This window comes from Strix aluco, chromosome 4 (genome assembly GCF_031877795.1).
Source record: "Strix aluco isolate bStrAlu1 chromosome 4, bStrAlu1.hap1, whole genome shotgun sequence".
NCBI classification, from domain to species: Eukaryota; Metazoa; Chordata; class Aves; order Strigiformes; family Strigidae; genus Strix; species Strix aluco.
This window is the reverse complement of record NC_133934.1, coordinates 83,039,384-83,061,553: the sequence shown is the minus strand read 5'-3', so window position 1 is coordinate 83,061,553 and position 22,170 is coordinate 83,039,384. Positions and strand designations below refer to the sequence as shown.

The following is a 22,170-nucleotide window of genomic DNA, read 5'->3' as shown; positions in this document are numbered from 1 at the left end:
AAATTATATTAGAAAGATGTTGATATGTAAAATATGAGAGAAGAAATTTGCAGCTAAATGTGTATTTACATAATTCCCATTCCTCTCTGCCTCTTATTTTTATCTTTTTATGGCTGTACATGCTCCTTTTATATGCAGAACATGGATTTGGAAAGAAATTTTCCCAATCATTTCTTTCCGTATATATAGCTTCACCATCCTGTGTAACAAAGATCTACAAAAGAGTTCCTTAAACTTCCTTTTCAATTCAAGCTTAAAAAAAAAAACAAGTCCAAAATTGTCTCTCCAGCAGAACAGCACATTACATAATTGAAGCAAGTATCTGAGTTTGTCAGACCTCTTCTTCACCTTCCTCCCAAGTACAGAGATTTTGATAAAGGAAGGAGAAAAACCCAACCTACAGCCAAGAACATAGACTAATGCTGGAATAGGTAACAGCAAATAAAATACTTCTATTTTCACTGCTTTGCAATACCTTGAAAACAAAGTGCTCTTGAGGAACTTAAGAATCAAATGGATCGTAGTTTAGTGTTAGCTAAAAGAACACCGAGGGCACAGGATTAATTAGCAATCAAATTCTGGATTAAAGTCTCTTTGAGAGTAGGAAATGCGCCATTCTCCCAAGGATGACTGAAAAGATGGTCTTTCTGATGCAGACACCTTATTATTTTATGTAAATGACTACACTGAAATGATTCTGGAGGTAACTTTGCAACCAAGTCAGGATTTTAATTCAAAAGTACCCTTTTTACACATAAAGTAACTGCTCCCAAAGTGTAATTCAGAGCTCCAGATGCTGAATGTGACCTTGTAGGAAGATGCAGCAAGTCTGTATGACATTCTTTGTATGGTAAGGAGCTGTATATTACTGTCCACTAATGCATTACCTGCTGTGATGACTTGATTTAAGTAGAGTTCCTCAAACAGAAATGCTTTATCTATGCAGATTTTAAATTGTAAAATGTTGCAGTTTCTTTGGCTGTGGGAAGGGTGACCCAGAGTGTTTCGCTACGAAAGAAAACTTTGGGGTGATGTATACAGCTTGCAACTTTAGATATTTTTTATTACTTGAGTCAGCTGCTTAGGTATCATAAATTGGAATAGTCTAGAGATAGACAATCCATTTAATACAACAGGGTTTAGACATAATTTTTTTTATCGTTCTCACTGCTTTAAAACAAATAAAAAAAAAAAAAACAACTCCGTGGATGCATACTTGACTGTTTTGGAAGGACCTGTGTCTGTATAGCTACACACAGATGTATGTGTATGTACAAGCAGAGGACTACTGTTAGGAGGATGTTTATACCTGTTAGGACAGTGGCAGAACTTTCCAGGAAGAATTCCAACACAGAAAATAATTAAATTTTGCTACAGCTTACTCTGTCCTCACTCCGTCTCACATCCCAACATAAGCTCTGCCTTCAAAACACCCCGTCTGGCCCAAATATGCATGACCTGTACGTTGCTCACTGTTCTCCGCATTTTATCTTGTATGTCCTAAAGCTTGAATCCAGTTGACTAATGTATTTTCCACAAGCGGCGTAAATGTTAATTATACAATAATTTATCTTTAAATAAATCATATTAATGTAGACTGAAATCTATATTGCACTATCCAGGAGAACGTTATAACAAGTTCACGAATTATTATTTTTTTACATGACAAAATATAGCAGAACCAATGGGGTGGTTGAAAATAACTAACTAGATATTAGTCAGCATTTTGAGGACAGGTATTAGAACAGTAGCTCAACAATATTTCGGAGCCTTTTTCAAAAAATATTGTTTATTTTAAATAAACATTACTTAAGCCTGAACTTTACTTAAAGCAATTAATAGTTTAGTCAAGTGAAACAAAGAAAGCACAGGTAAAGATATTGTGCCTTAGTCGTGATTAATGGATGTAATAAATTTAATGTGTTCTCTGTTCTTTAGGTAGAAAAAGCTGTAATAAGATTCTAGTTTTTCTTGGACTCTTAATGCTAGTTTTGAATTTACAGGCTTCCATCCATAAGGCTTAGTATGCTGTGGCTGTTCACTTTTGTCTGCTGATGAGATTCAGCCTTGTGTTTAACAAAATTGCTTCATGTTTGTTTGTTTTTTTTCCTCCAGAGCACTTTGCTTGGAGCAGACATATGTTTGTTCAGAATGACAATTGATGCTCTTTCAAACTGAATTTCAAAGGTGTGACTGTTTAACCCATATATGCCGCACCATACTCTCACGAAATGAGATGCACACATGGCATGTGGTTTCTGAGTTACATAAAGCTTTGGCAAAAACACAATGCATCCATAAATAACCCTGGAAATAGAAGGTGAAGTAGCGTGAGGTCTTCGATCACTGCCTGTGCACAGTGGATCACCTCTACCTCTAGTGCTCTGCTCACAAATGCATGAAGTGCATGCTACTAATCAGTGCATTAAACATGAGTAAGTTCCAAGTCCAGTGACATGATTTGTTATTTGCCAGAGTGTAAGGAAATGGGTGTTTTATGCAAGCATTTTTACTTATTTTGCAGTGAACCTAAATATCTGTATTCCAATATTTATAAAGGAAAATGCAACTCATTCTTCACATGAAAGGGTCATGTAATTTTCCTTCTTTCTTTTCTTTCTTTCTCCAGTGTTAACCAAGTGCTAAGATGTTTTAGAAAACAAAACATTGTTCTTGAAACCCCTTAATTCCTCAGAAGTATAGGGATGGGGAAATTAAACTCAGTCTGTGTGCTATTAAACTGTTGGAGCCACAACGACTTAACTGAGCTAATACATATTTTGCAGGCTGTAGATCTGAACATACATATAAAATGAACAGAAATCCACAACCAAAACAGTTATAATATTTTTCCTGTGTGTAATCCACAACTTCAAAGAAAATAAAATCCTTGAAAATAATTTTTAGGTAATCTGTCCTTCAGTAACCTACACTAAATGAGAGGTGAAGGCTGGAGAGGATCAAGACGTTGGGGTGGCAGGTTACAATGATTCAGCTTGGGGACGGTGGAGTTCTGAACTTAATTTCACCTTACAATACCCACATAAAAATATATTCTGCAGTTCCTGAATTGCTGTCATGTTCTGGGGTCTTTTTTCAGAGATATCCCATTGGTTATGTGTGTGAAGTACAGTATTTTAAATTAAATTGGGTCAAAGATGAAGTGCAGTTGGGCTAAAATACAAGTTAAAATCCAGCATCTGACAATAAGCCTCTACTGTATAAATTAAACAGCAAAAAGGGTGCTCACTGATCAAGTGATCAGTGGTCAGCTGGTCAAAGGAAAAGTAAATTGGCAATTTCATGTCTGTACAGATAAACTTCCATCCTCTTTTCTGAACAGGAACACCTGATTGAAAATGAAGTGTCTATTCTGCGTCAAGTGAAGCATCCAAATATCATTATGCTTATAGAGGAAATGGACACCCCGACAGAACTCTATCTGGTGATGGAGCTCGTCAAGGTAAGACTAAGAAGGCTTTTTATTTTTTTCTTTAATTCTCTGTGTTGGTGTGAAATCTGAGAAGTGTCTAGGAACATTAAGATCTTGGAAGAGATAATCAGATCAGATTTCAGTGGCAACCTGCATTTTTATTCATGCAGATATTCTTGTCAGTCATATTAATGGACTTTATGTCTCTTCATTTGTAATTAGACTCTTTAAACAGATTTGAGGTAATTTTGCAATGTGGACAGTCTAGAGAGAAGTGGATAGTGGTTTTTATATCATGTTTACAATATGCGGGGGTAATAACGATACACATTTACTGACAGAACACCTGCATTTATTTCACTAATATCTTTAATAATTTGCTTAACTAAGAAATTAAGACACAAAGTGTCTTTAATGAATTTATTTTCGTAGACAATAGATACAACAGATAGTTTAAACTCAAATAATAATGGTCCAGCCAAATGAAAACTCAAAATTTCTCACCTGTTTTCTTTATATCAAATATTCACTCACCTTATTTCCGATTCACCAGAAAGTAGATGCTGCTTTCATACGTGTACTGAGAAAACAGAAAACCCTTCATTTTGCTGTCACCTTGCGAACCAAATACACAAGTTGCATCAAATTTTAGTCATGCACTCTCTTGTCTGTGTTCTGTACATACACAGCAACGCTGCGCATCAGCTTGATCGGCATGTCAGACACAAATAATATGTATCATCATCATCATCGCTTATTTCTGTCTGAAACGTTAGATTCAAGAGTCCTCTCTAGAATGGTTGCCAGCCTGGGAAAAGGCTAAAAAAATGTCTGTAGTTGTTGAATTCATAATTTCTATAGCCTACCCATTTCTCTTTTCTAGAAGTTATTTTTATATAGTAGAGGCTTTTTTGGGTTTAAGATAGTATTTTTCTTTTTATATATATTTTAATACACCACCGTCTTGGCCTGTATTTCCTGAATTGCTGTTTCTATTCCACATGTGTTCAAATGCTTGGAATGCCACCCACAGCTCAGACAGATCACTCCTACAGATGTATCCAGGGTAACCATCACAGACACCCACGTAAAATTCATTGCAATGACTGGAAATGCTGCATCAGTAACTCTCTTACATGTTGTTATGTATGCCAAGAGGAATAGGGCACCCATAATCAGAGACTGTACAACTGGCACAGTCAGAAATCACCTGTAGGTTCTACGCTTTGGTGCATCATAGAATCATTTAGTCTGGAAAAGATCGTGCTTGTGTTGTTTGTCCTCTTCAGTTATATTTATTTGATATTTCTGCAATATCTACAGAAATTCCAATTTGTAGTTCATTACAATTGCTGAATATTTGTTACATTAGGCTTTTTATTATTGGGCTAATTTATATCACTTTAGGCTTTATGCAAAATCAGGACTGGTTTTTGCTATGTAAAGGTATCATGGTGATAAGATAAAGAAAAGGGAAAATGTATGCCTGTACCTGTAGGTAGTATAAATGAGTGATCAAAGGTAGGAAGATTAACAGAATGAAATCTATACAGAGCTGTGATTTGCCCAAACTCAGACACCAGAAGCCTGGAGTACAGTTGAGAATTTAACGTAGATGACCCAAGTCCCAGTCTTGTATCATGGTGACAAGCTCATCTTTCCACAAAATATTTTTTTTGCCATTTAACAGGCTTTTGAGCATGCCTTTTTTAAAGGAAGATTTTACACGGCTTTTTTATGAAATATCCTTATCTTAATTATTTTTCATGTAGTGATCTATTATCTTTCCATGACTTCAGGGAGGAGATCTATTTGATGCTATCACTTCTTCTACAAAATATACAGAGCGAGACGGGAGTGCCATGGTCTACAACCTAGCCAGTGCACTTAAATACCTTCATGGTCTCAACATTGTGCATAGAGACATCAAGCCAGAAAATCTCCTGGTATGTCCCATTTATTTTCTGTTATTTTCTCTTTGTTCTCATTAATGCAAACGCTAGTATATAAATGTCAAGGAGCTGAGCAGAGAACAGCAGGAATATTAATTTAGAGTAAGTACGTATGAAATAAATCTTCTGCCATGAGATAGCAATCACCATAACCTAAGTGAGCTGTGCTCAAACCTGTCCTTAGACCTATCTTTATTTACATTTTGATTGGCTGCCACTTGGATAAGCAGGAGTACTGACTCACAAAACAATGAATTTTAAAGCTATGTTGATGAATTATTTATTATAGCTTGCAAGTGAGAGAAAAGGTGGGCTGAGTGCCATTTCTTTGAATGATCGTATGGTTATCTCGAGCAATTTTTTTGTTTCTTTTTCTTTCACTGTCATAGTAGGAACATCTTTCTGATGATTTACCAATATTCCAGCCCATGAATTCTCTGTACATACATTTATTTTGTCCTAGAGGACTTTTGTTTTCAGCAGAGATATAAAATAACTGTATTGACAAGAATTACCATGAATTCTGCTTTGAGAACTGCTTAGACTACAGTTCACAGAATGGGAACAGCATATCTTGCTTACACGCAGAGGTCACAGCTATGTAATACCTATAGGGTATTAGATATTACATGTCATGCACTGAACAGACAGGGCCATAATCTCCCCTGCTTGAGCCACTGTCATCAGGAACACTAGTGGCTTTCATCAGCACTTGGTAGGCATTTATTAAAGCCTTCTGTGGTGTTTGTCAATCCTCTTTAATGAGGTTGCATCTAGAGTAGGAGTCGTGGCTTACCCCAGACTGGATTTTGAACTGTTACAAGGATAGGGCTATAAGCTGAAAATATTTTCCAATTCATAGTCAATTCTTTCCCAACTAATTCCACTGACAGTGTTTAGCAATTTAAATAAGCCCTCAAATAAATCAGTTTGTTTAACAAAAGGAAGTGAGGGGGGGGGTTCTGGAAAATGTAGTCACAGCAACATGGCACTTAAAGAAAATGAAGGTGGAAGCCTGATTATCAGTGCATCTTCAAACACGGCCAGTCCAAAGAAATTTTAAGCTCTCATTAGTGATTGAATCAGTTATAAATAGGCATAAATGTCCTTTCTGCCTAGAAAGCCTAAAGAGATTACTCAACAGATGCAAATCTTATTCACTATGATTGACACTCACAGAATGTTAAGATAACATACTGGTACTGAATCTAAATGCAAATAATTCCCATCCATTGCTACCTATAATTGCAAGTATTTAGTTCTTTTGCACAGGGTCATCCAGCTGTCTGAATTATATTCCTTTTAGTAGTCACGCATTTAAAAATACAAACTCTTAAGAGTAATAGCAGTTACGAAGGTGTTATATCAGGGAGAACAATTGTTTCCATTTAATGATATGAATTACACAGGGAAATGGAGGAAGGTATTGTTGCCTTAGCAGTATTCAGTTGTTTGAAGAAACCAAACAAACTCAGCCATTCTGGAGATTCTGGAGCCCTACATTCTAGAAACTAAATCCCACTGAAATCATGTTAACGTAAATATTTACATTAAGAACAAAACCCAGATTAATTTCTTAGGGGTGTTTCCTTTGCTCTGGGTGTGGTTTGATTTACTCTTGCTATCACTGTCATATCACACTTTTCTTTCTCTTAAAATTTAGTTTCTTTCATCAACAAAATGACTCAGAACAACATGTGCTAGATTCTTTATGGGGCTTTTGGTAAGATGCACTTGGGTCTGCACAGAAACCTAAGCCCTTCTCAGTCAGCTTTCTCAGTCAGGTGCTGAACTTGCCTACATTAAGCTTAGGGGAGACATTTACTATGAAGTATCTGGTATGCTGACTGACTAGATTTATGCTTAGTGAGCGACGTTAAACAAATCTGATTGTAGCTGCCAAACCCATTTTAAGCTCTAGGTCACAAGGAAATGGAAGAATTATAGTATTATATTTTTCTGAATACATTTAAAACTTCTCAGCATTCTAGGATGGGGTTTTCTTTTCCCCCCTCTAGTTGCTTGAGGCTATATTATGGTCTGACCTACATAGCTGGCAGACAGCTCCATTGAACAGTAGCTCCAGCTGCACTGTGGCAATCAATGGCCTCAAGCTGCGCCAGGGCAGGTTTAGACTGGCTCTTAGGAAGTATTTCTTTCCAGAAGGGGTTGTTGGGCATTGGAATGGGCTGCCCAGGGCAGGGGGGGAGTCCCCATCCCTGGAGGGGTTGAAGAGTCGGGTTGACCCAGCGCTGAGGGATCTGGTGGAGTTGGGAACGGTCAGTGTGAGGTTCATGGTTGGACTGGAGGAGCTTCAAGGGCTTTTCCAACCCAGATGATTCTGTGATGGTCATACCATCTTTCTCTTCTTTCCCTACAGGGCTGTGGAAGTTACCTCTTTTTCCTGTCCTCTTGGCATGATGATTATTACTTTCCACACAAATTAAAGGCTTTAAAAAATGCAGATGTTCTCCTCCTCATTCTTTTTATTTTGCTGATTCTAGGTATGTGAATACCCGGATGGAACAAAGTCTTTGAAGCTAGGAGACTTTGGACTGGCGACTGTGGTTGAAGGACCTTTATATACTGTCTGTGGTACACCCACATACGTGGCTCCAGAAATCATTGCAGAGACAGGGTAAGGATGGCTCAGACATAGTTATTTTTGGCAGGTAGCTCCGGTTGTAAGAACTAGAATGGTCTCATAGGATGGTCCTCCATCTTTTTGTAACCAAACCACCTGTGAGAAAACAGACATCATTCAGTTCCTCGAAGAGGCTGGTTTCCTCGCTCACCCTGCTCCTGGAATTCATCTTGGCCTCCTTACCATCTCCCTAGGACCAGCACTGGTGCAGTGGGGTTTGTGTTCCCTGCCTCACCTCACTGTTCAGAGCCCATTGTACCAGCTGTGGCAGCTGCTTGGGGAAAAACAGACAACCAAAACACAGTGTTCGTGTTAGAAACAGGATAACTTATATTAGAAGGGACTCAAGAGGTCACCTAGTCTAAACCAGGTCTCAGAGCAGGTCTAATTAGATGATTCTGATTCAGGTGACCTCGTTAGGGTTACGCATGCTATTTGATAACTTGGTTTAATTAAACAACCCTATTTTTCTGTATTTAACGGGTGGTTGCATAAATACAAAATAATTTTGTAAAATGGTAGAATTTCACGAGTCGTCTTTCCTTTTAGACCTATTAGACTTCCATTCCATGCTAGCTGACTCTTGCCACGGCTGTGAACATTCTGAATTCAGTCTTCCTAAGGGAGGGAGGTTTGTTGCATTGTTTCAAGCATTGTTCAGTGCATTTGTCGTATCGAGAAATATTTCACAGCTGCAGTGAGCTCAAACGTCAAAGGATAATTCATCTGCGATTTGACAAACTGAATCTACTGGATAGAAAAGAACAGGAAAAAAGATCTCTTTTTTGACCTCTAGTGTTTTAATTTCTGTGCTTTAAAAGAAAAGTGCATTTTTTTTTCCTGTGTTATTCACTCAAGAGACTGGAGAATCGGTATCTTTCTTGTTGCTTAGCAACACATGATAACCTTAGCAATAGTTACTCCAATATGGGGACTGAGAAGGCACATCCTTGTCTTTTATCATTAGTCATTCTGGATTGGGAAACCTTGATACTGAATTGAATCTGAGTATATTCAGAAGACCCCGGAGAGACTTGAGGCTTATGGGGAAAAAAAAAAATCAAATGAAAAATGATGTTATCGTGGTTTCCTAAAGACTCTGAAGGATGCTAAGTGATGCTTAGGTACAAAATCCACATCATCAGCAAGCAGCTTGGAACAGATTCTCAGTATACATTCATGTAAATGTAATCAATTGTTTGATTGGAATGACTTTTTTTTTTTAATCCAGCAGAAGTAACACAGTCTTGTTTTCTCAGATACGGCTTAAAGGTGGATATTTGGGCTGCAGGGGTGATCACATACATACTGCTATGTGGATTTCCACCTTTTCGCAGGTGAGTGTCCCTGTATGTCAAAGGGAAAAATAGTAAAGAACCACGTTCTTCCTGAGCAAGCCTTACCTATCTCCCTGAAGAAGGCATCCTGGGGGTAAAAAAAACAGATTAGATTGACACATTTTCTTTACCTTTTTGACCTTTTTAAAGATTGTTTTCACTTGTCCCTCGTGTCAGGTTTTGGGATCCATTTTATTTCCTTATTTTTCTAAGGGAGCAGCTGGTTTACTGCTGTGTGCAGAGATATGGTGGTGTGAGGGCAGTTTCTTTTCCTTTTGTCTGCTCTGTGTATCCCAGTTCAATGGACGTGTATGCTTTGCCCTCTAGTGTTTCTGCTGGACACAGCAGCTTATTGGTTCCTGAGGGTGGTTGATGGTAAACTGAGGTAAGGGGAAGAATTTGCTCATGTTGCATTTTCAACCTTGATAATCTTTTTGATTGATAAGTGCCATATGAGCAGTGGAGTTTGCAAACATGATTCTTGCTACTCGATGTCACCATACGTATGAGTTCTACTAAAAATCAAATAGATATGCTTTGTGCCTCAGCGATTTTTTTTTTTTTCCCAGGGAATGAGAAGGAATTGGCATATTTTGATAGGGAATTCTACTCTTAACTTGTAAGTTATTTATAGTAAAATACTTAGTTTTTAACTAAAAATCACCAGACTGAATATTTTGCAAAGAATACAATATAAACAATTGTCAGTGGAAAAATTATCATTTAGTTTAGGTATTTGGGTTTTGCACGTGGTTAATTCATGTTTAAAACTGAAAACATGTCGTGGAAGATATATTATACAAAGAAATGGCAATTGCTCTGAATAGAGTTTGGGGGCTGGGCATGGAGAATATCCATGCTGTTAGAATCTGGACTTAACCAAGGTTAATAAATAGGTATTGATTGCAAAGCCAACCCAAGAGGTAAATTGTTCATTACAGAAATATGTTGGATGGATGTTCACAGTGGCTAGGGCCAACAAACAGAGGTTAAAACCCAAAAAACCCGCTGCCATTGATCCCTGAATATTCATGGTACCATGTTTTTGATACAAAAGTACTTATCCTTTCAATATCAGTAGCCTGCCGATACTCAGTAAACTACATGTATCATGTGTTTTCCATATCTCCCCTTTGGATTTTGAAAATTCTCCTGTTGTGATAGTTTAGCAGAAGAGGTTCATTTCACTACGCTTCTTCGCCCTATCACATACTTTCTGTAGCACATGCTTTGGAACTAGACTGGCAAGTGACTTATTTTTTGATCACCTTTCCTGTTCCTTTGCTAGCTATACAGTTTCTATTCCAGTGGAAGTCCTTTCACCTCAATATATTAGTTTTTCTGTTCTCATCACTCCTGACAGTGTAACTATGGCAAACACCTCAGAAGTGCTGCCACTATATAAGCTTGCAAATTATGCATTTATAGCAGTTGATATGACATCATTTCTGTTCCATCTCCAAATCAAGTTAAAAAGTCACATGACAACTTGACTTCTTTCTCATGATCTTTTTCATTACTGCCGTTCTACAGTGAAAACAACCTTCAGGAAGACCTCTTTGATCAGATACTTGTTGGGAAGTTGGAATTTCCTTCTCCCTACTGGGATAACATCACTGATTCAGCGAAGGTACTGATATGTTTTCCAACCTGAAACAGTGTTTCTGACAAGCCACTGAAAAGCCTGTGCTCTGTTGGGAAGGCAGAATAGAAGATTCAGGACAGACTCTTACCCACTCCTCCAGCTGCTGTGCCTTTTTAGTTAGTTAGCTTAACAGTGCTTGATGACAGCTTGGGTTTTACAGGCCATCACGTTATTGTCTGAGTAAGTGTAGCAGAATTCCAGTTGCATTCAGTGAACATCACATTCAGTTTACTTAATGATGGACTATTTTAGCAGGTTGGGTGCTTCTGCTGTAAAATAAGTGCGTCTCTGAATTTTTCCCTCCTATCGTTCTTTAAAAAAAGAAAAATTATTGCTATGTGGACTGAATTATCATAATTTGCTTACTTGAGTCAGTTGTTAGAATTTTTCAAGAGGTGCAGCCAGCTTGATTTGCCATTGCTAATAGTTCTTGTGTTATTGCCGTTTGTGTTTAAAATGACTGTGTCTGTAGGATAAAGGTTCCAACTTTTAAGCCCCACTTCTCAATCTAATTCAGTAACATGCTCTGAATGGTATCTGAGGACTCTAATTAGCAAGTGGAGATTATTCGTTATCCAGCCAATAAGACGTTGCATTTGTGTTGGTTGGGGTTTTGGTTTTTTTTTTTAAATTTTATTTTACTGAGTGCTTTGTATCGATGACCTCTTAAGGTTTATCATATCTGTAGGCACTGTTAACGTAAGGCCGATGGAAGTATTTGATAAAGCTAAAGACGTCTGCTCTAGTGCCTCTAAAATATGATGAAAGCCACAATACCAAATCTTTTGGGATTAACCATATAATTAGTAGCATTAAGCATTTTTATCTTTCTATCTATCTGCTTTTTCCTATACCAGGTGATCCTTAGCTGATGAAATGAGTTAAATGTCTTTTATTCTCCTGGAGCAACACAGAAGAGAACTTAGTTTTCAGATAATTGCAGCAGTTTCTTGAATTTCAGATGCAGTTTCTTGCCTCTGATTTGTCCTCTTTACGTACTGTTACTCTGTGCATGTACACTGCCCATAGAGTCCCACCTCTCCCAGGTTTGGTTTTGTTCTGGTCACATGCGTGAATATATAGAGAACAAACTGGAACATGATAGCTGATTTTTTTTTTTAACATTTCATCTGGTTTCCAAAGACTCGGTGAGATATGAATACAGTAAGGAAGTTGATATGAAGTACGCTGTCCTGCACACTCTTAAACCTAAAGGGGAAGTGTTTTGTTCCACTAAAGTCACGCTGGTATTGCTGGTTCTGGTATCAGTGTAAGCTGGTTTCTTTCCACCAAGAGAAACTGCAAGAAAATTGCACTGAGAAGAACTTGGTGCAACAATATTTTCTATTGTAATATTCTTCCCCACTCTCCTCAAACTCTTATTTTTCTTTTTTCTTTTTGTTTTTTAATAAAGGAGTTAATTAGCCTGATGTTACATGTGAATGCTGAAGCCCGATATACAGCAGCACAGATCCTAAGCCATCCCTGGGTGTCAGTGAGTAAATTACATTTTACTTGTCTCTAATTTGACACGACATCTGTAAATCTAACCGTTGAAGTATAGTTTTCAGAAGCAGCCATACACGTCTACTGTGCCCATTTCTGTTTATTGAACCATCTAGTCCCATTTCAGCATCAAAGAGAACAGTAAGAGTCTGAAATTCGCTTCAGCTCTAACAGTACCATTAGCTTCTGTGCTCTGAAAGGAGAGAGTGAGGGTGTCACTTGCTGACTGTGATTAGAAGGTGCTGAGATTTGCTATGACCCTGCTTAAACATAACAGGACAGGAGGATGTGTGACTCGGGCATCTTTTTTCACATTCAACCTAGAAAACACGTCATCTCAAAAATGTGTATGTGGAAGCCCTGTTGTGCATGTTGGCATCTTACTTGCTGCACTGGTACTTGAAGTATGATCTCCCATTTCTTGAAGCACTTCAAGCTTAGTAAGAAATAAAATTAGCAAATAAAATACCTAATTAAACATAGGCACTAAGCTGATGGCTGCTGGGTCCTTCATCTTTTTGGGCAGCAGCAATGGGGAACACCAAAGCGCATTGCTTATCGATTTAAAATCAGTTCCTGATTAATAAATACTAGGTGTTACATGTACATAGTCAATGTATATTGCCACACACATTTTAAAAGAGGGACTGAATATGATCTATAGCAGTGGTTCTCAACCTGTGGGCCGCAGACCCCTGGGGGGGGCCACAATGTTGCCACAGGAGTTCCACAAAGGCTTAAAGCAGCGGTGGGGAACGCCCAGCCTGGAAACACTGGGTCTGGCCCGCAGCAAGCACTGCACCTCCTTTACCCACAGCCCCGTCCCCTCAATGCTCTTCTCATGATCAAGCCCCGCCCCCCCGCAACCCCCCTGCCCTGACGGGCTAGTTTGGTGCTAGTATGGTTGGTGGGACCCACTTTAACTAGTTGGTTTTTCTCTTAAAGCTATTTTCTTAACCCAACAGCCCTCTTTAGGGCCACAATGGGGCTGGAGTCTGTTCCTCCAGGTGGTGGCCCTGGACCCATAAACAAAAATATATGGTGGCTGAGCACAGACAAACAAGGTGGGGGAGGTGAGAATTGTAAAAACTATTATTCAAATTTTAATGTAAAAATTGGCATCAAATTCAGAATTAGCACGTTAACATACCATAAAATGGGCCATTTGAGGAAGAAGAGTGTTGATGCTATTATTTTGAATTCATATGGAATCATTGCAATAAAGGTATTATAATAGGAGTGTGTGCATTAACAGATTGACTTATTTCCCCTTCTCTCCAAATTTGAAGACCCTTCATGAGAAAATTGAAATAAATATTTGATGCAGTCTAGTGCTTTAAATCTTGAATTAAGTCTTGGTGGTCCGTGGCCACAAAAGGTATATTTAAAGGGGGTCTGTGGTGAAGGAAAGGTTGAGAACCCCCGATCGATGGAGTTCCCTCAAACAAGAGAAGGCAGCTATGACAAGTGTGTCTGTGCATAACAGCTCCTCTCGGATGTGCTTATGGCACACTTAGGACATGATGGACCACTTAAAATGCTGATTTAAAGGAAAGCCAAATGACAACTAATGGGTTTTATTTTTAACATTATTTCAAGCATGTTATTTTTAACATCCTTGCATCAAACTTGCAGCTTGTAATTGTGGGACAAATAAATGGACTGAAAGTATACAGTGTCACACGGCATTTTAAGGAATAGAAGTTTATGCATAAAACTGTCGTTGCTACATTCCTTTGTAATTTGTCTTTATCCGTTTGAAACTAGAACTCATGTAGCAGAGTGCATTCACTTTTGGGCTGCCTGTCTGAACGTTTACTTTGCATAAAAAAGCAGGAAGTACCTGAGGATAATAGAAAACTTCTCTTTTACTCAGTTACATTCAAACACACTTTGGAGTTTTTTCCTAACTTGAATATTGTGTTTATTCTTATACAGGATGATACTTCCCAGGAGAATAATATGCAAGCTGAAGTAACAGGTAAACTGAAGCAGCACTTTAATAACACCCTACCCAAGCAAAATAACACATCTGCTGGGGTTTCTGTCATCATGGTAAGAGAAATGCACATTTTTATACATTGATATTATATTTTGCATATTTTCCTAACAGTGCTCTATGAGCATGTGTGGTGCAAGAATAGCAAAAGCAAAGCTAGAATAGTCTTTAATTCTAGCCTTTATTTATGTATAGTGTGGATTGTCTCATCACCGCTTGAAAGCAACCGAGTCTATCACAGTGTGCCAGCTTAGCTTCAAAAATAAGCTTTCAAACAGAAACTTGCAAACACTAAGTAGTAGTCGTATGTTGAAATGAAGCTTATTAATGGTTTGAAGTCCTCATTATGAAAACTGTAGGGTTTTTATCATACTGACCACCTAGTTAGTTAAGTAGGCTCTTCCCCTACGCCTGACCAAGCGTTGCTTGATCCTGAGTTCAACACTACACTTGACAGGAAACCAGACTCCATTTTGGAAACTTTCTTCACAGTATTGAATGTTTACCACATTAATTTTGTCCCAGTCTAACCTCTGGTATGTTTTTTCTGTTCCCTAATGGGGAACTTTCTTCAAAGCATACAAAGGAACCCTGATGACCTATAGTTGAACTTACATAAACAGTAATTCCAGAAGGCCCATGTGTGAATCATGGTAGAAGAAGTGGAGTTTACTGTTACCAGTACTCAGAACTGCACCTGAGCAGTCACTTTGGCAGAGAGTATGCAACTGCTGTAGAGATTGAACTGCTGTTCTGTTCTTACTGTAGTCCAGTTCTTGTCTAAGGCAAGGATGGACACTGTGCACAAAGAGTATCTTCAGTTATTAAAAGAAAAATAAAACCATCTACAATAGTAACATAACAGTGATTTCCACCCCTCCCGTTAGTCTTAATTACTCTCAAAGTCCAGCCCACTTCTGTTAAAGAACTGTTTTAATCATCTGAAAGTAGGTAAATTTAAATAATGTTTCTGCATACATATATGCTTTTGCAAATACATTTATGTGAATTAAATAGGCCAAAGATTTAAATGTAGGAAAAGTAACAAAAATGAGAGAAGTCAGAAGATGGATTTCAGGTTCATGCTGTTGTCTACATTTCATTTGACAGTTTGACTTGACAGTTTGAGAGGGACTTCAGAGCTTCATTCTTTATACTGTTGAGACTATGGATAAGCCTGAAGCTGAAAACTGGTATAAAATGCACTATATGTGATAAGAGCAATTTTAATTCTAACTCTCAGCCCCTCTCCAACTTGCATGCCACTTAAGCCTGTCTCAGATCTCTGACACAGCGTAGCTTCTGGCTTCTTATTGGTGTGGGGTTTTTTCTGATTCTGTTAGCTACTGACACTCCTTCAGCCAGGAAAGCACACCTCGTTAAAACTTTTCATTTTCCCTTTTCCTGCCTTATTTCCTTCTAACAGGTATGGAAGGATGTAAATGCATAATCATTTATTTCTGAATGCAGCTCCCAGTTATTGCTGAAGGAAAAAGTAACTTCTTGTTCAAAACACTGTAATCTAATGAGGGTTAAGCCCCTAATTTGTTATTCTTGCCCTGGTTTATCTGGAGCATTGAAATTTAGTTATCTTCATGTTAAGTTCTTCACTTGTACTGGCACTCGCTGCTTAAAAACATTCAGATTCAGACAAGCACAGTATTGTAATTTTCATGTATTGCAGTGCATTGCTATGTCAGTCCACCTGCATATTTAATGGAATCCCTTTTAGCATCACTTCATTCAAATATTGTCATCTGGCCAATGCAGATAATACCATCATGTGGCAGATAAGTAAAACTGCACATACCTACTTCAGTGTTCTTGCACAGGAGACTCTTTCTGCCCCTAAGAGCATGTTGCTGTTAATTCATTACTGATTTTTTTTTTTTGTTAATTTCAAAATGTTCTGTAAATCTAAATTTGTTGCAATTGTGTTAGTTCTGCTTAAAGTAAGTCTAGTTTCTGTCCCTTGCTTCCTTCCTTTTTCCTCCTTTTCCAATGCCTGCATTGCTTTCCTCTGAGTAGGTCCAAGGCAATGGTACGTACTAACTGCGATGCTTTGTTCTGCTGCACAAAAAATACATGTTCTCCATTTTTAACAAGCAGAAAGGAGAAATAACTCAGCCAGTCTGAAGTGGAAAGAGCTTCACAGCCACACAAAAACAACAAAGGAAAATCTTTTAAACACTTACAAAAAAGTTTTCTCTATTAAGTGATGCATATTTGAAATATTCCAAGCAAACACTGATATAGCTGGCTATTTTTTACTTCCTCAGACATATCTTGCTCTACTCCCCTGGGAGTGATTTTGTGCATCTGTGTATCTTACAGTATCCAAAAGCATTTAGAAAACGATGGGAATCCTATGAAGACAGAACCAAAAGAAACAAAAGCAATGAAATAAGCAGTGTTCCCATTTAAAATCAAAATTTTAATTGTCACTTCAGCCTTTACAGTATCACAGAGCTAGTCAGAAGGTGATCAGTCCTAAATTATTAAAAAACATTCTTAGCAAGAGTAAAATTAAACCTCCTCTTCAATCTTAAAAAAAAAAAAAAATCCTAAATTGCATTACATAGGTATGTATTGCTGTGTTGAAGGTGTGACAACTATCAGAGGCTGCTGAGAGGACAGCACAGAAGAAAATCACTGTCAGCATGAGCTGAAAACATTTCCTTTCCCTTTTAAGTAACTTATCCTGCCGCTGAAATAGCAGAAACCTGTTTACTCACAACTTTTTCCAGCAGGCAAAAGAGAAAATGCAATCCTGCCAGCATAGCAGCTACATTGATACTGATAAAACTACTCCACATCGTAGCTGATCTCAAAAGCTCAGATACAGCTCAGCCAGGCACTTCCTTGCATGCTCCAACTGTTTGTAGGCGATGTAACTTGATTAAAAACAAACAAACCAACCAACAAGACCAAAACACCCTAAACTCAAAATACTTAACCTTTTCTTTTGGGAACTTTTATACTCAGTACTTAGGTCTGAAAAAGCCTGGCAGGAAGGCCTAGGAGGGGAGGAGGGATATCACGAGGCTGCTCCAGCACATGGGCACATCATTAGACAAAACAGAACAGGAGACTCTGAGTGAGACTGATTCCAGAACAACCCACCATCTGTGTACCTGCAAATTGCAGAAGTCCTCTGTTTGAGAAGTCAGAGGTACTAGTCCAGCTCTCTTTGCCAAGTCAGGCAAAACAGAAATTTGAATTCAGGTACCCCCATAATGAAATAAGTTTTCACTACCAAGCTGTATGATGTTTGGAAAAAAGAGGGTAAGTACCTTACTTCTGCTGTCCTTGATGACTTTGATGCAACAAACCACATCTGAAAAAAAATACAGGCTGAATTTAACTTGTATCAGGAAATTATTTCAGTATCTAAAAGTACATAATTTAGGGAATAGTGTAGTAGACAAACTCCACTAAGAATACATGGAAACCTTCACATTAGTAAAGCAAGTCCTCCTGAGCAATCAATCAAAAAAAAGAAATTGCTGAAGAAAAGGCAGAGCACCTGACCTTACTTTACAAATAGCACATCCCAGCTCAGAATATGAAATTCCACATAACAGTGTTGTGTAATGCTTACATGTACATACATGGAGGGTGCCACAAAGGTGAAACCTGTATTTGTGCTGTGTTCAAGTGTCACACATTTGTGGATTGCTGTAGAAAGCCCAAGCTGTACGTGACCAGAGTAAGTGTACTTTGCTCCATTCTACATAACTGAATAAGCTGCAAAGAACTTAATTAATCTGTATTAATTAAAATCTGTATTACCACTGGTACTTGAAGATCTTCCACAAAGTAAATAGTTAAGCCAAGAAGTATTTATAATGATCAGTATTAGCCTTCTAACTGTGAAACAAGACTAATTATTCTGTCCCTCCAAGCCTTAGGAAGCAATTTTACGTATATTTTTGACACAGGAACGACTAGATTTCCCTCTAGTTCACTTTAGACCATTCCACTAGCAATTAAACGTTACACAGTAGTTTAATATAGCTTGCAGTATCCTTCAGAGGGTATAAAAGTTGTCAGCTTCAGCAAACACACCACATACTCCAGATAATCCACCTATAGACTTGTCACTTTTCATTCTAACCTGATACTCTCTTCAGTAAACTAACTTTTTTAGAATTCAGAAATGATGCATTTTTGCCACCTTGTCGTCTTCATGAGAGGTCATTTCCCTACTCTCAGCCATATGCAGAAAAGTAGACCCTTTTCTTTAAGACAGAAAAAAAAATCGTTAGGTTTTCCTTTGTCATCTTCACAAACAGATATGCTTCTGTACCATGTGGGTTGTTACAGAAAATGTATTATTAAGTTTTTCACTAAGCATCACGTGATTCCTTGTGTCTGCAACAACACAGGTACATAAATTTTGCTACTAGCTAGTATGAAGAGTTCCTGCCACATCATAACCACTCATGTAATTTTTTTTTCCACATCAGACTTGCAAGACGAAATTTTACACTCGCACCATCATGGTAAACGTATGTCTGGAAGATGAGTTTTCCTTACGTTTTCCAAAGTCAGCACCATAAAATGATACAATTAATTATATATAAGATTTCTAATGTTATTTCTCCTTTTTTTTCCTGGCTCTAATGCATGCACTTAATGTCTTGTTGATTGTTTTAACCCTTAAGACAGGGCTCTGATTTAACTGCTCTTTTCATGTTTTGCCTTGGGTATTTTTGTTTTTAGAACACAGCTCTAGATAAAGAGATTCAGATTTTCTGCAGCAAGCGCTGTCAGGACTCTGGTAGAGCTGGAATGGAGACAATTTCTACAATTACTGCTGCAGCTGATGATCCTCGTGTGGCTGGGTCCAAGACCCTCTTCCCTGCTGCTTCTGAGCCACTCCGCTCCCCCACGCTCCCTGCCTCGGTACCTCCCGAGTTTGCTGGGGATCAGCCTGGTGCATGGGACTGATGAAACCGAACCCAAGTGAAGCTCCCCACACTCTGGCCACAGTTCCTCCTCATCTCCCAGGACAGTTTGTTTTCCGTTTGCGTGCACCCTCTCGTGGCGAGCCCAAGGCTGGCTCTGTCATGGGAGACTGATCTTCTGACCGTGGGTGAGTGAACGTGCAGTTTGAGTGCTCTTCGCCCCTTGTCTTCAGAACAGCAGCAGGGGAAAGAGTCTGGCAAGGTTAGATGGTTTTTAAGTTACCTATCTGTGTTACTCAACCGTATTTCACACAGCCTAACCATATTTTTATATGAGCAGTGAGACGATGAACAGTGACCTGGCCTCACCTCTACAAGCAGGCCCCGTCCTGTTCTTCTGATGAGGATTCTCAGAAAAGTGGGAGAGGAAGACAAGGGAAGAAAACTTATATTCACCTTCTATTCTGATGCCTCTATTTTTAGCCAAGTTTCGACTAAACTTGCAGAGGCAAATTTTCACAAAATATTTTTTAGTGGGCTAACTGTAAAATATCATGAGACAAACCTTGGAGATGATAGAGGGAAGGATGGTTGTTTTTGCATCAAGTTTGTTATCCGACTTGCAGGCTGCAGGGTAGTGTTTAGATAATATGAATTTAAGTAAAGTGACTTGGGATGTAAACATGAGCACTGGACATTTATTTGTAATGAAGACTGGAGTCAAGGAAGCCTTTTTGTTCTAGCCATTTTCTATCCTAACCACAAGTGTCCTAGCCACACCTTTCTCCAGGGTCAGACTACCTGTTAGATAAAATAAAATGACTTTGGACCTGTGAATGGAAAGCCTGCTGCATGTTATCTAAGCTAGGATGAATGGAGCAGTTCCTAGTTCTAGGGTGAGCTGATAGGGGAGCTGCTACAAATAGCTGCCATCAATAGCTATCTGAGGTTTGCCAGTGCTATCCCCCTGTTCACCTGGTGCAGGCACTGGAAACAAGGATTGGGGCGCAGCTATCCTTAATCTGCAGTCACGAGATAGATGAGGTTTTATCTTTACCATAATGCTTAGTTCAATATAGTATGTATTCAGCTTATTCTTTTCCTTTGCTCGTTCTTATGAATTGGTCATAGTTCATTTTCTTTCTTAGCTATACTTTCTACTAGAATTGTAAAAGAAAGACCTGCAATAAACTTTCTTCATTAAAAAAAAAAAAGTCATTCATTTCTTTGAGAACTCTGTTATTTTGTCAGTGAAAATGTCATCTTACTCTCACAGGAGAGACTGAACAGTTAGGAACCTACCAAAAAGATTTCATAAAATTAATCTGAGGGTCTCCCATAACCTTTTAAAGTTCTTTGACTCCTGTGGAAGACATAGGTAGTACATGACTGAACATGAGTGTTTTACCTTTTGAAGAGGCAACTAAAGATCAAAAAATGCTAACTGATAACTTAACATCATAGTACAGCTGAAAGATATACAGCATTTTGGCAAAAAAGGGGGCAGTAAAGGTATGAAAACATATTACTTGTCTTAAACTATGATAAAATTGGCTACAACCATTGTGAATTACATTTGTTACAGGTTCACTGGAGTAAATCCAAGTTATCTGAAGAGTATGGGAATGGCCTTTGTATAAAATTATGTACACTTATATTTTGGTAAAGTGCAAAAAATATGGATAACACTCTAACCTTACTCAGAACAGAAACTAGTGAGAGTCCATTAGCTAGCTGTGTGTGCAGTTGGTAAATTCTGTAACCAGTCTTAGCTTAAGCTAAAGAAAGGATGCGTAATTTCAGATGGAGCAGGCTTACTGGCCACCTACAGCAAGGAGAGGGAGCCCCTGACAGACAAGCCAGTGACAGACTGCTGAGTTGGGAGATGAGTAAAGAGAGAGCAGCAACAAAGTGATGAACGCTGGGTTGAGTTCTGTTTTTTCTAAAAGGGTAAATATTCAGCTGTGCAAAGCCTAGATATTTATTTTACAAAGAAAAAACTGTCATGGATTAGCAGAGATATCTAACAAGTTGTGTTCCACAAAAGCTCATGCATATCTAAAAGAAAGGATGATAATTTGCCTGGTCACCAGCTGCCAGTTCTAAACTATTACTGTGTCTCATGGAAGAGAGTAAAGACATACATACCCTGAATTCATGTCCCCAAGTTCATCAACATCTAAACATTCCTAGACAAGTATTTCGATTCACAGAGCAGAGGCAGTTGATAGACTATGCCAAAACACCTATTTAAAAATAGTGACAACAGCTGGAAACGATGTGGCCAACATAATCAGATAAAAACACGGGATAGCTGGACAAGTTCTCAACCCCATGTATGACCTCAGAAAAGTTCTATCACTACTCCGGGCCTTAATTAGTTTCACAGATGTTAAATCTGTGGCTGCACAGGTGCTATGTTTGTGCTGCGCAGGGTATCACAGTTTAGCATCAAAATGAAGACATGTTGGTGAATGCTAAAGCACTTAACAAACCAAAGATGATACTTATGAGCTTTCATTATCTACTGTGCTTTCATTTAATCCCTCTCTCTTTGTAGAACCATCAGTTGCTGGAAGAAGGCAAAAATAGAAAAGAAATTGTAACAAAGAACTATGCTATCCACCATAAAGGGAAAGAAATTACTACAGAAACTGTAAACTCAAGTTATATGTGTGTCAAAGAGGACTGTCACCTTTTTTGTTTCATAAAAGTAGCTGAAATTCATGTACCATTTTGATAGA

At 38.3% G+C, this 22,170-nt stretch overlaps 1 protein-coding gene across 9 annotated transcripts in view; it reads left to right on the top strand.

Annotated features, from left to right (window-relative positions):
* The window catches only part of DCLK2 (doublecortin like kinase 2), a 99,147-nt gene extending 78,630 nt beyond the window's left edge, over positions 1–20,517 (top strand). For 5 of the 9 annotated variants that reach the window (XM_074823825.1, XM_074823824.1, XM_074823829.1 and 2 more), the window contains 8 exons: positions 3,344–3,463; positions 5,233–5,379; positions 7,890–8,023; positions 9,289–9,366; positions 10,900–10,996; positions 12,426–12,506; positions 14,456–14,572; positions 19,242–20,517. In XM_074823825.1, the coding sequence (XP_074679926.1) occupies positions 3,344–3,463; positions 5,233–5,379; positions 7,890–8,023; positions 9,289–9,366; positions 10,900–10,996; positions 12,426–12,506; positions 14,456–14,572; positions 19,242–19,469 (1,002 nt within the window). In that variant the 3' untranslated portion in view covers positions 19,470–20,517. The other 4 variants (XR_012623215.1, XR_012623214.1, XM_074823828.1 and 1 more) reach the window with 3 other exon arrangements.
* Positions 20,518–22,170: the final 1,653 nt, after the last annotated feature.